Here is a 14,628-nt window from a genome sequence, read left to right on the forward strand (position 1 = left end):
TCCCACCAACAGCCAGGATACACCTGGGAGAGCTCCTAGTTCTTCAGAAAGCACCGTGGGATTTTTTTACCTTCACCTGAGAGGGCAAACGGGCCTCGGTTTAACATCTCGTCTGAAAGACGGCACCCCCATCAGTACAGCATTTCCTCAGTTGTGAGTGCCAGCCTAGATTAGAGATTAATGCCATCAGTGAGTCTTGGAGAAAGAACTTAAACAGGAACTGTTGCTTGCACTTAGTTATAAGGCCTCTTATTTGTATAGATGAGGGATTGAAGTTGGAACACTGCTTGTCTGCATGATCCAGTATTGCTGTGTGCATTTATCTATTAAGCAGTGAGGAATGCCCCAGAACTAGTGTTTTAATTATAATACTGTATTGCATCTCATTGCCCGTAGCATGAAAAATGTGCAAATAATGCAAATAATGTCTGATCATTTGTAGGTTTTTTTGCACTGAATAGGTTGAATTAATCAATAATTTGAATGAAGCAATATACATAATACTGCAAAGCAAGAATTTAGTGTCAAAAATAAAATTATCATGTAATTTGAATTATGCAATTTTGAATTGAGTAGGCTGTAATTTTCAAGTGAAATCTCACAACCTATGTTTGGTCACAACTATAGCCTTTTATGTTCAAGGTATTTTGTTAGACAAGGAAGTCGAGGGTTATGGGGGGGGGCAGACAGGCAAGTGGAGTTGAGTTGAGTCCACAACCAGATCAGCCATGATCTTATCAAATGGCAGGGCAGGCTCAAAGGGCCGAAGGGCCTACACCTGCTCCGATGTTCCTATGCCACACAACTTCCTTTATGCAAATCATTTGGATAAGAAATATTTGAAACATAATTTTTTTTTTTTGCTTTCCCAAAAATAGACATGAAGGGTGCAGCAAATGATTAGAATTAAAGGTGCATTGTTAAGTGCTGTTACTTGTCCAAATCCCTCAATATTCATTTAGTTTTGAAGTGCTTTTAAAACATATTTTGTTTGTCATTAGGTGACCGAATAATATTAAAGAATTCTTGTTATACAGAAGCTGAAGTGCGATATTCTGGCTTTGTAACTGAGGTAATTGAGCTTCAAACTGCACTTTGGGTTCCCCATAATTGCCTGGAAAGGGGACTGAGCCTAATTCAGTTACCAATTAAAGTAGTTTCCATTTTTATTACCAACTGAATACAGTGTGCTCAAAACAAGAGCACACTGGCACTTTGGAAGCAGAGTTCTTAATTAAATGTAAGTGGGATTGTGAAGATTTAAAAAAAAAACTTATTGTTTCACAATATTCAAACTTTTATTTTCGCTTGATTTTACATTTTGCTATTCACACTAGGTTTGGCTAAATGGAGTTAAGATACGGTCAGCCATGATCTAATTGAATGGGGGAGTAGGCTTGAGGGGCTGAATTTCCTACGTTTGTCCTTGTGTTCCTTCCTATGTTCCAGGCAGCTTTGAAGATGTGTCAAATGTAAAGAGAAAATTTAGAACATTTCAGAGGACAAATGTTATTTCCTCTGGCTGTGGGTGGGGAAATAGACTTGTCTGAATTCAAGAAGATATCTTAATTAACCTGAATAATGTTGTGATTGTTGTGTTTGCCCTCCCACTAATCTTGCAACATCTCTCTTCCTTCAGTGAACTTGGTGACTTGTGCAAAAAGGTATAGTTTTAAAAGTGCCTTACACTCTAAGGCCAGAATTTTACTGAGCTCTTGAAGTCTGGCTCCATGGTGTGGGAGGGGGGGGCGGGGGCGTGTGGGGTCGGAAGATCGTTCTGGCAGCGGCCTGCCACGGAGCCCGTGCCAGGAGTGCTGGCGGTGGAGAGGCTCCGTGGTGACCGCCCCCGCTGCTGGGGGACATGACCCGAATTAACGTATTTAAATTCATGAAATGAACACTTTTAAATAAAATCAACAGTGATCTTCCGAGCGGCGGCCAACATTCAAGCACCTTCGCTTTCCTGTCCAAGGAAAGCAGGTGCCACCGTGGTGCGCGAGAGGGGAACTTATGATTTTTAGTGCAGTGGGAGGGCTGGCGAGGAACGAGCTCTAATGCAAATTACTAGTGTTGGGAAGGGTGGGAAAGGGCGACCTCTGCACTTTGGTTTGGGGAGAGGGGGCGAGGGAAAGTCAAGTGTTAAAACTAAGTGTTTTTGGGGGGTGGGTGCTGGAGAGGGCGAATGTTGAATTTAATTGTTATTGGGGGGGCGGGGGGGAGAAGGAGTGATAGATTTATCGGCGGTACATTGGGGGAGATGGGGGTAGTCCTTTAAAAATTTTAATGACCCGGCGGGGCTGGCTGCCTGCACACAGGCAGCTGACGCCATTGCCGGGAGAGCGTTGTAGTCATAGGAGTGGGCCATTTAGTCCCATGAGTCTGTTCCTCCATTCAGTGTGATCATGGCTAATGTGCGACCCAACTCCGTATACCTGCCATTACCTCATATCGTTTAATACTGTTATAGAGTCATAGAGAGATATAGCACTGAAACAGGCCCTTCGGCCCACCGAGTCTATGCCGACCATCAACCACCCATTTATACTAATTCTACATTAATCCCATATTCCCTACTACATCCCCACCTTCCCTCAATTCTCCTACCACCTACCTACACTCGGGGCAATTTACAAAGGCCAATTTACCTATCAACCTGCAAGTCTTTGGCTGTGGGAGGAAACCGGAGCACCCGGTGGAAACCCACGCGGTCACGGAGAACTTGCCAACTCCACACAGGCAGTACTCAGAACTGAACCCGGGTCGCTGGAGCTGTGAGGCTGCAGTGCTAACCACTGCGCCACTGTGCCACCCCAATGTTGGACAAAAAAAGTCTATCAATCTCAGATTTAAAATTTACCTTTGATCTAGCATCAATTATCATTTGCAGAAGAGATTTCGAAACTTCTTCCACCCTTTGTGTGTAGAAGTGTTTCCTAATTTCAGTCCTGAAAGATTTGACTCTAATTTTTAAGATTATGCCCTATTCTTACAGGGAAACTACACTGGTTGGGGACTCTATCTACCCTATTTGTTCGCCTTTAATATGTTGAAACCTTCAATCAAAACACCCCTTAACCTACATTCCAGGGAATATAACCCTAGTTTGTATCATCACTCCTCATAATTTAATCCTTGGAGTTCAGGTATCATCCTGGTAAATCTATGCTGCACTTACTCCAATGGCAATATGTCCTTCCTCAGGTGTGATGCCGAGAACTGGTCTAACCAGGGTGCTGCATAGCTGACGAATGACTTCTATTCCCTTGTATTCGAGTCCTTAGATATAAAGGCCAGCATTCCTTTAGACTTTTTGATTATTTTCTCTACCTGGTCATGAGGTTTTAATGATCAATGTAGCTTGACCCGCAAGTCTTTTTGGACTTCCAGTATTTCTAGCTTTTCTCCATTTAGAAAGTATCCTGTTCTATCCTTTTTAGGTCCAAAGTGGATGACCTCATTTGCCTATATTGAAATCCATTTGCTTCAGTTTTACCCATTCACTCGATCTATCAGTATCTCTTTGTAATTCTATGCTTCCGTCTACACTGCTTACAATGCTGCATATCTTTGTGTCATCAACAAATTTAATTATGTCGTTTTCTAGTCCATCATCTAAGTTGGTAATAAATTCGGTGAATAGTTGCAATCCCAACAAAGATCCTTGCAGGACACCACTCGTCACGTCCTGCCAATTAGAGTATCTGCCCATTAGCCGTACACTCTGTCTCCTGCCATCAGCTAATTTCCAAACCAGGTCAATTATTTGCCTTCAATTCCATAGTTTCAAGTTTTGCTATCAGTCTCTTATGAGGGACTTTATCAGCTGCCTTCTGGAAGTCCATATAAATAACAACCATAGACATTCCCCTGTCCACTACTTTAGCCAGCTCTTCATAAAAAACAATCAATCAGGTTCGTCAAGCATGAGTTACCTCTTAGAAATCCATGCTGGAATTGAGCCTGATTCTGCTGCCATGGGCATACTTTTCAGTATGGGTCACTTGACAGGATTCGCAATTTTCCCCTTTTTTCAGTTCCTTTAATAAACTGAACAAAATGAAGGGAAACTTATAAATCTAAACGACATTATTCCCAGCATCCACAAAATACCCCAGTCCTTGCAGTGCCTGCTGGCCTCACATATACAAGGCATGCTCCCTCTCCAGAGGCACAGACAAGACCACAAAAGAGAGGTAGGCAGTCTGCCACCTCCCCCACCCCCACAGGCCATGTCCATCCTGGACCTATAGAAGATATCGAAACCAGATCACTGCTTCAATTTGAAAGCCTCCAGTTCAACTTGGGGCAGTTCTGGTGTCTTGTGACTCTGTGCATCCCATCTGTTCTGAATTGTAATTTTGTCTTCTCTGGTTTAGATGTATAAAGCTGGTCTTTCTGTAATCTGAAAGATAACTAGTTTTTCCTTCCCTTCCTTGGTCCAGGTGTGTGACGATGAGCTTGTGCTGAAGTTTAATGCTTCATTTCACCAGGCCTATGGAGGGGAGCCGATGGATGTGGAGTTTAAGTATAACAGGTAAAACCAAGATGAATAATGGCTGCATTTTGAAAAAAACAGCTCTGTGAAAAGCAAACATTAAAGTCGAAGTTGAGGGCACATGAATTCACTTAACAAAATTAGTTGGTGTAATCTATGTATTGGTCTGTATTCATTTGGAATGTTCGTTTTAGAATCTCAACCCGGAGATGTCAATTTGCAGTGGAACAAGCTGTTCATCTCGGTGAAGCAGGTATTAATGACTTTTAATTCTATGGGAGCCTCGTGTTGTTTTCTAACAAATGTCAAAGTGGCTGGCATTTTGGGGTTTTTTACCTCTAATATCTAGAAGTAGCATCATGTTTTGTATTTGAAGTTTGAAAGACTGTTAAACATTATAAAAATTTCTCTCAAACCAGTCAAAACAGATCACCTACAGAAAGCTAATTTGCTGTTTTATTTATCTTGGTATTTCTCAACTGTATTATAAAGAATGTTATTAATTATGTTCAGAAAAAAATGTGATTCTTGTTTATTGGCCATTTCCCGAGGATTCAGATTGCAACCACTGCTATGTATTTGATATTTTATATGATGGAATCTATATTTGGATGGTTTGAGAAGATAACTAATTTAGTGGAGGAAGGATACCTGATGGATGTAAGTAAGATTCTCAGAAGACTGTGGATGAATTCTTTGGGCTTATAAACATTTTTTTGCTTTTACGTTCAGTGCATCAAAATAAAAACGCAAATAAGACAGAAGTTTTTTTTACAGCCTGTTAGCAGTATGTGAAACTGAACCAGTCAGTATGCACCAAGTCCATGTCACTTGTTGAAGCATTAACTTGTTTGTATTGGGCTCAATACAGGTTGAAGGAAGGAACCAATGAATGAAAATTGGAATTTTGCAGGAGGATGTTTTGTAATCTGAGTACACTTAATGGGATGAGCTGAGGAATAGGGTTTTTAATGTGGATAAATGTTAGTAATTCATTTTGGAACAGGAAATGTGGAATTAATGGATTTCTAAAAGTAGAGAAAGAAAAGGATTTGGGGATGAACATTGGTTCAGTTTCTAATAGTTTCAATCAAATGCTGGAATGAACAGTGTTTAGTTAGAACTGGAAATAAGTTTTTTTTTAAATTATTGTAGATCATAGGTGAGGTTACATTTTATAGAATCATAGAAATTTACAGTGTTTCAGTTAAGAGGAAAGATTGGATAGGCTTGTGTTTTCTTTGCAACAGAGGAGGCTGAAGGGAGACCTAATTGAGGTATATAAAATTAGGAGGAGTCTAGATAAGAGTGGATAGGAAGGCCCTATTCCCCTTGGTTGAGGGGTCCATAACAATTATCCTTCCCCAAATGGCATTACTTCACACAGAAGGAGGCCTTTCGGCCCACTGTGTCTGTGCTGGCTGACAAGTAGCCCTCCAGCCTAATCCCACTTTGCAGCTTTTGGTTCGTAGCCTTGTAAGTCAATGCATTTCAAGTGCATATCCAAATATTTTTTAAATGTTAGAGTTTCTGCCTCCACCACCTTTTCAGGCAGTGAGTTCCAGATCCCCACCACCCTCTGGGTGAAAATACTTACCCTCGAATCTCCTTTAAACCTCCTGTCTCCTACCCTAAATCTGTGCCCTTTGTTATGGACCCCTCAACCAAGGGGAATAGGGCCTTCCTATCCACTCTTATCTAGACTCCTCCTAATTTTATATACCTCAATTAGGTCTCCCTTCAGCCTCCTCTGTTGCAAAGAAAACACAAGCCTATCCAATCTTTCCTCTTTACTGAAATTCTCCAGTCTAGGCAACATCCTCGTAAATCTCCTCTGTACCCTCTCTAGTGCAGTCACATCTTTCCTATAGTGCAGTGACCAGAACTGCAAACAGTACTCCAGCTGTGGCCTAATTAGAGTTTTACACAATTCCAGCATAACGTCCCAGCTCTTGTATTCAATGCCTGGACTAATAAAGAAGCAAGTATCCCATATGTCACCTTGTCAACTTTATCCACCTATCCAACCACCTTCAGGGATCTGTGGACATGCACTCCAAGATCCTTCCGTTCCTCTACATTTCTTAGTATCCTACCATTTATTGTGTATTCCTTTGCCATTTGGCCTTCCCCAAATGGCATTACTTCACACATCTCCAGATTGAACTCTATTTGCCATTGTTCTGCCCACCTGACTAGTCCATTGATATCTTCCTGCAGTTTAAAGCTTTCTTCTTCATTATCAACCACATGGTCAATCCTTGTATCGCCTGCAGATTTCTTAATCATACCGCCTATATTCAAGTCCAAATCATTGATATTGACAAAAAGCAAGGGACCAAATACTGTGCCATGCGGAGCCCCACTGAAACAGCTGTCCCGTCACAAAAACACCCATCTACTGTTACCCTTTGCTTTCTGACTCAGCCAATTTTGGATCCAACTTGCCACTTTGTCTTTGATCCCATGGGCTTTTACTTTCATGACCAGTCTGTCATGTGGTACCTTATCAAAAGCCTTGCTCAAATCCATATAGACAACATCAAATGCATTACCCTCATCGACCCTCTTTGTTACCTCCTCAAAAAGTTCAGTTGTATTAGTCAGGCATTATCTTCTCTTCTCTTAACAAATCCATGCTGACTGTCTTTGATTAATTTATGTCTTTCTAAATGACAGTACTCCAGCTGTGGCCTAATTAGTGTTTAACACAATTCCAGCATAACGCCCCAGCTCTTATATTCGTTATCCTGTCCCTCAGAATTTTATCCAGTAATTTTCCCACCACCGAGATTAGGCTGACAGGCCTGTAATTGCTTGGTCTATCCTTTTTTTTCTTTTTAAACCATGTGCAGTTTTGTATGCCCTACATTCAAAATATTAATGTTTGGAATAGAATCTTAATCATTGTGGGCCATGGATCCCTGAGTTATGGAGAGACTGTCAAAACTGAGCTTGCTTTTAGAGAAAATATCAAGGGCTTTAAAATGATGAGAAACATAGATAATGCAATTGTGCTATTTAGCTTGTGTTATACACTGTAGGATACAAGTATCAGATCAACAAATCACATGAAGTAAAAGCAAAATACTGCGGATGCTGGAAATCTGAAATAAAAACAAATGCTGGAACCACTCAGCAGGTCTGGCAGCATCTGCGGAAAGAGAAGCAGAGTTAACGTTTCGGGTCAGTGACCCTTCATCGGAACTGACAAATATTAGAAAAGTCACAGGTTATAAGCAAGTGAGGTGGGGGTGGGGCAAGAGATAACAAAGGAGGTCTAGATTGGACCAGGCTGCATAGCTGACCAAAAGGTCATTCTTTTTTTACATTTTTTACAATCTTTTTTTTTTGCATTTATTTCATTTCATCTTGGTTTGTTCAGTTTGCTTACTCACTTTTTTTCAGGTTTGCACTTGCTGCTGTTCAATATTCAGTGTATTCACACCTAATTTGTACTAATGCTTTGTCTTTCAACACACCATTAACATATTGTTTGCCTTTGCTCCGTGACCTTTTGGTCAGCTATGCGGCCTGGTCCAATCTAGACCTCCTTTGTTACCTCTTGCCCCACCCCCACCTCACTTGCTTATAACCTGTGACTTTTCTAATATTTGTCAGTTCCGATGAAGGGTCACTGACCCGAAACGTTAACTCTGATTCTCTTTCCACAGATGCTGCCAGACCTGCTGAGTGGTTCCAGCATTTCTTGTTTTTACAACAAATCACATATATTGCTGGAAGTTTTTGAAACGTTTTTTTCCCATGAAGTAGTGGATTTATGCAATTGATTTCTGACCAGAACAGGCAATTTTTTGGGGAAAGGAAGTTGATTAACTGTTTGTAACATTCTTGCACTTCATTGTTTTTAAACCAGATAGTTGAGCAAATATTTGAGTGTGATGATTCTTGTGTTGGGGCTTTGAGGAATAGGGTGGTCAAGTTAAATGTTGGAGGGCACAGGGTTGGATTGATACCATGATACCTTATGCACCTTCTGAGGTTGGGGAGTAATTGTGTCACTTGGAAGTTTGCTTTGTAATGGGACAAATTTAATCCAATAATGAAGTTTTAAATTGTCTCAAAGTTCTTTAGTTCAGCCAGTAACTTCCCTTTCATTTTACCCATCCCAACCCCAGTTTTGTTTCCAGAAAATGTTGTTGCAAAAACTCCACAGACTGTTACTACATGGAATGATATTGACACGGTTGTGTCAAACAAAAAGAAAAGTTGCTGCAGGTCACAAGACCAGAGTAAGAAAGTAAGAATATTTTTAGGATAGTTAAACAAGATATTTGTTGGATACTTGCATTAGAATGTGATTTTAAAAAATAATCTTCAGTTGTACTAGAAATACTTGTTTGCTATGCTTGCACATTGGTCTGTTTTTTTAAACTGTTATGACCGAGGCGGGAGCAGTGCACTGTCAATTCAGTCCCACCACTCCACAGGTTGCAGCATGTTATTGACGTTTTCCCACCCATCCGGAAAACAGGCAATTTAAACACTCTAGTAACCCCCGAAATAAAACAGTCCAAACCAGGTATCTTTAGACAACAACAAATTAACTATTTATTTGAAAAAACCTAATTCTTAAACATTCTTAAGATAAACCTATGTCTAAAGACCTTATAACTTATTTTAACCTAACTCCCCCATACACACATATGCTCAAAAATCATGGTTAACCAGTTTCTTTTTTTAAATTTAGCTTTTTCTTAAAAATAAATTAAAAAGTATGTCTTTGTGAGTTATGTTCCTAATGGATGAGGTATTCTAATGTGAAAATAATCACATGGATTTGATGAAATAGTCTGTTCTTGATGGGCATTCAAAACACTTTGGCTGCAGCAGGCATCAAACAGTTCTTTCAACAATGAACACAGCAATGGGTCAACTTGAATTTTAAAACTGACAGTCTCTCAGTCGAAACTTTATTTCAGCAATACAAATGGTCTCTTCAAAAAAAAAAGAGCTTTTTTTTCTCAGGTAATTGACTAGGCCTGTGGCTCCTTGTAGAATTTTTGCTAAGAAAAATAGACAGCGCTTCTCTTCAATAGCACGTTTCGCTGGAGAGTCTGTCAAAACTGGTTTCAGCTGGTTTTTACACCATTAAGTGGAAACATTATGCCATGTGACCTCTCACATTCCTGCTCTCGCCTAGGTAACAAAATGCAGCTGGCACACTGTACCTCAGAAATCCAAAAGCTTCTCTCCCTGTCTTAAAGGTACACTGTTTTAATCCAAGGAGAAAATAAATATGATTCCGTGATACCTCCGTCCTTGGCGAAATGAAACTCCATTCTAAAATGCATTTCATTACAATGCAAAAAAAAAGAAACCGGTTTTTAAAAAAAAAACACTGAACATTTTCCACATAGAGTCGTGCAGCATAGAAACAGGCCCTTCGGCCCACCGCATCCATGCCAACTATAATGCCTATCTAGACTAATCCCACCTGCCTGCATTAATTCCATATCCCTCTGTGCCTTGCTTGTTCAGGTACCTGTCCAGATGCCTCTTAAATGTTGCTACTGTTCCTGCCTCCACTGCCTCCTCTGGCAGCTCATTCCAGATACCCACTATTCTTTGTGTGAAAAATTTACCCCTTTGATCCCCTTTAAACATTCATGCACCTCTATCATTCTACTGATAATTTACAGCATTTTCTTTGTACCATCACCATCCATATAACTGAACGTGGTTAAATTTGGGACAAAGCACGGCCATAACATTGTTTTTCCCCAAAATATGTACAATTTTCAAATGATAAGACTGTAACAACAAACTCCATCTAAATATTCTAGCATTTCGGTTTTAAAATTTTCCACTAACATTAATGGGTTATGGTCAGTGTATATAGTGTTTCTTTATAGTCTTGGCGGACATATACTTTGAAATGTTTGAGAGCCAGCAAAAGTCCTAATGTTTTTCCACAATGAAATACTTTTTTTGATAGCAATTTAGTTTTCTTTAAAAATACCCTACTGTCTTCTCTATGCCTGATTTGTCATCCTGCAGCAGGACTGCACCAACCCCCATGTCACTGGCATTGATCGCTATTTTAAAGGATTTAGCAAAATTTGGAGCAGCCAACACTGGTTCATTAGTTAAGATTGCCTTTAGCTTTTCAAAAGCTGCCTGGCATTCATCTGACCATACTACTTTGTTTTTTTTTGTAGCAAATTGGTTAATGGAGCAGCCACAGTAATAAAATTCCATACAAATTTCCTGTAAAAACTACATATCCCATAAGAACCTCATTATTTCCCATTTAGATTTAGGGATAGGGAGCTCAACTAAGGCTTGTACCTTTGTCGTTTTTGGCAATACCTGTCCTTGCCTCACTATGTGTCTGAGGTAAGTTACTCTTTTCCAAATTCAGTTTTTTCCAGATTTATCACTAAGTCCACTTCTTGTAACTTTCTAAACAGAATTTTTAGCTTTTTTAAATGTTCTTGCCAAGTGTTACTGTATATTAGTACAGAATTGAGATACACTACACAGTTGGGAACACTGGCTGCCACCTGATGCATTAATCTTTGAAAAGTGGCTGGGGCATTGTTTTTTAGCCCGAATGGCATCACCCGGCACTGATGAAGACCGTCAGATGTTACAAAAGCCGATGTCTCTTTGGCTTGAGGAGTCAAAGGAACTTGCCAGTATCCCTTTAACAAGTCAATCTTGGTAAGAAACTTAGCACTGGCCGCTCTGTCATTACAGTCTTCTAAATCTGGAATTGGGTAGGAGTTTTCCTTCATTACTGCATTGACTTTTCTGTAGCCTATACAAAATCGGGTTGATCTATCAGGTTTGGGTACTAGAACTATTGGTGAACTCCAGCTGCTTTGACTAAGTTCGATCAAATTGTTTTCCAGCATGTATTGGATCTCTGCTTTTGCTTGGGCCTGTTTGTCCAGAATTGAGCAGTAAGGATGTTATTTTAAAGGAACGGTTTCCCCTATATCCACTCATGTGTGGCTAAGGTTGTACATCCTGGCTTATCCCTACAGACTCTCTTAAATGTTTTGAAAAGCCTAGTTAGGTCTTCATGTTGTTTTGCCTCTAAGTGCAAAAGCATGTTGTCCAATTTTCCTAGCCATTCTGTATTCGCTAATCTGATAGCTGGAGGTTCAATCTGAGAATTGTCTCTGCATGCTTCTGTCAGCCTCACTATCCTTTTCCTTTTCAACAGTCCCCACTACCTGACATACCTGTACTGGCTTATCCTGCTCCCTGTGATAATATTGCTTTAACACATTGATGTGACACAACCGTTTGTTCTTCCTGTTAATGGTTGTTCTTTTGATGGTTCTCCCTGTAATGGTAACAACACCAATTCTTCACCCCTGGTTGAAAATTGTGGGTTTTTGCATTCTTGTCTGCCCATTTTTTCATATTGGCTTGGGATGCTTCAAGGTGTTCCTGAGCCACACTGCAAGCTTTCGAGCCTTTCCCAGAACACAGATACATAGTCCAGTATTGAAGATTCATTCTTTTATTCCAAGAATCTGTCTTTTATGAGTTTTAGAGGACCTCTTACTTCATGTCCATAAATCAGTTTGAAAGGACTGAAGCCTGTGGACTCGTGAGTCTCTGGTGGCAAATAAAAGAAAGTCTCGTCCTTTATCCCAGTCAAGTGGATAGTCTTGACAGTACGTTCTAATCATTGTTTTGAGAGTTTGTTGGTATCTCTCTAAAGCTCCCTGTGACTGTGGGTGATATGCTAAAGATTTCAACTGACTAATCCCCAAAAATTCAGTCCAGTATGTTCAGGAGAAAAATTGGGCATCAAATGTTTATTTGCATTGAGGAAAGAGATGGAAGGGCTCTGGTTTCAGCACGAAATATCGAATGTGGTTATTTAATAGAGTGTGATATGTTCGCAGTTGATCTACACACATACTCAAAATAATTGTGCCCTATTTCATGCTTCTGTCCTTCTAAAATTGAAATAACATTAGATATTTTTCAGTATTCTAGTCCCTTGTATTAAATGGCCAGTTGAAAAGTTGGTAAATACTGCTACTAACATTTTTTTATTCACTTACACTGTGAAATTGTACTCCTGCATTGTTTCAGGAACAGGATGTGGATGCAAAATTAAGTAGTTCCTGTACAGGTAAGGCGGACTGGCGCCAAGATACTGGGAAAAAAGTTGCGCCGGAGAGAACAACTGAAATGTGCGTTTCTGAGGAATTGTCAGTTACTACACAGACTGGTTATGGTGAGTGTAAATCACCCGCTTTTAAGTCTCCAATTATGAAAACCACTTGTTATTAGTACATGGAGAAAATCTTTACAATTTAATTTTTCATAATCAAAACATACTGCCTTACTGGCCAGGGCAGCCTGGTCACAATTGCTGCAGCAGATGATGTAGCCTATCCAATTTGAAAATTGGAAAATAGTGTGATGTTTGAGATTTTCGTTCAATCTGTAACACACATGACTCTTCTACGGGAGGTCAACTTCCTTCCTAACTTTGGCAAATCGTACTGTAGTTTGCTCCAGGTGTGGGAATGTGTTTTGGCTCTTCCCAGGCCCCCAGTGTTGTGCTATACTAAGTTTCCAGACAACAGAAAAGTGTTTGCAGGGAAGCTTTCTGGGTCCTTGTCATATACCTGGCCCAAGTCAGGCGTAAAGAGACTTCTCTGGAATTAGCTAACTCAGTCGACACCAAGGATCTTGATTTTAATAAATCAATCACCTGTTGACCTCAAATGGATTCTTTAATCACCTTCCTGCATTTCAGTTTCTGGTGGACAGTGTTAGTGGATTATGCTAAACCATTTTAACAGTTTTTAGGCATTGAGATATTTAAACCTTGAACTACTTCCAATTTCATCAAAAATATTTTAGGAGGAAATCATATAGCTGAACCATCCAAGGGACAAGAATATAACTTTTTCAACTCATTGCTGAATGATTATCAAAAGTCTGCAGTCAAGAGGATCCTCCGTGGAGAATGCAGACCAACGCCATATATTCTGTTTGGACCTCCTGGCACTGGAAAAACGGTCACTATCCTTGAAGCCATCTTGCAGGTATTTTATATATTGTAAGTTACAGGAATCAAAGCATTTTTAAGATTACACTACAGCTGTTCACAGCCCCTGGCGACTTTTATTCTATAAGCATGGATGGATTTACCCTCTGTATTTAAAGCAAGCCAATGCTGTATTCCAGCCGGGATCACCAAGGCACCTGTATTTTTTCCCATTCCACTTTCTTTGGTTGGCCTGCTGTTCCCTATTTGGCCTCCAAAAATATCCATACTGGGAAGTGACTTCCCCTTAATTTCTTCTTCTCCCTGTTCTCCCTGACCTTAGTTCAGCACCTTCCCACATTCTGCAGCTGATGTTGGTAAATCACAGTGCCAGGAACCATGTGCACAAGCTCATGTCCTGCAAACTATGAAACAGTGAATGTCCTGAATTATCATACCAGCCCTGATATAACACTTATTATTCAATGCTGGATTATTAAGGAATGTAAGAAGTGTTCTTTAAACCAATTTATTTATGAAGTGAGAAAATCATAAATCTGCCCAGGGCTTTTTAAAAAAAGTTTCATTTGAAGATCAACCAAATGCAAAAAATTTCTCTCCGAGCAAGCCTTAAGTTTGGACACTGAAAAGCAAATCTGAAAATGGCCCTTCATGAAGTTTTAGGAAGACTTGCTAATTGAAGTGTCAACAGGAGATTAATTTTTGTATTTTGTTTCTTTGGGATAGGGAGAGTTTGACGCTTGTATTGTAAAAGGACTTTTGCTTCTGTTTAGATTCACTTTACTTTACCACACAGTCGGATTTTGGCTTCTGCCCCATCCAACAGCGCTGCTGACCTACTGTGTTTACGTTTACATGAAAGCAATTTGCTGAAGCAAGGAGACATGGTGCGAGTTAATGCCACTTGCAGACCTGGAGAGGTATGATATTTTACTTTGGATATAATCTTTAAGAAACATTTTGTCAGGACAGGAAGAATTGATTGTACTAAAAACCTTTCCAGTGTAGATGAGACCAAACCATCCTGAAATTGTAAAAGGCAATAGTCTACAACTATCCTTAGTACTTATTAACAATTATTGACAACTGTTGCAATTCTTCATTCATGTCTTCCTGTACACAA

General features: G+C 39.9%; 1 protein-coding gene across 1 annotated transcript in view; it reads left to right on the forward strand.

Moving 5' to 3' along the window:
- mov10l1 (Mov10 like RNA helicase 1) overlaps positions 1-14,628 on the forward strand; it is a 75,874-nt gene that overhangs the window by 36,668 nt on the left and 24,578 nt on the right. Inside the window, exons 13-20 of the mRNA XM_068059649.1 lie at positions 1,002-1,072; positions 4,443-4,534; positions 4,690-4,748; positions 5,009-5,109; positions 8,583-8,756; positions 12,578-12,722; positions 13,358-13,542; positions 14,279-14,425. Coding sequence (XP_067915750.1) covers positions 1,002-1,072; positions 4,443-4,534; positions 4,690-4,748; positions 5,009-5,109; positions 8,583-8,756; positions 12,578-12,722; positions 13,358-13,542; positions 14,279-14,425 — 974 coding nt within the window. The remainder of the gene's footprint in view (positions 1-1,001; positions 1,073-4,442; positions 4,535-4,689; positions 4,749-5,008; positions 5,110-8,582; positions 8,757-12,577; positions 12,723-13,357; positions 13,543-14,278; positions 14,426-14,628) is intronic.

The sequence above is a fragment of the Heterodontus francisci genome, chromosome 27, assembly GCF_036365525.1.
Source record: "Heterodontus francisci isolate sHetFra1 chromosome 27, sHetFra1.hap1, whole genome shotgun sequence".
Taxonomy (NCBI): Eukaryota; Metazoa; Chordata; class Chondrichthyes; order Heterodontiformes; family Heterodontidae; genus Heterodontus; species Heterodontus francisci.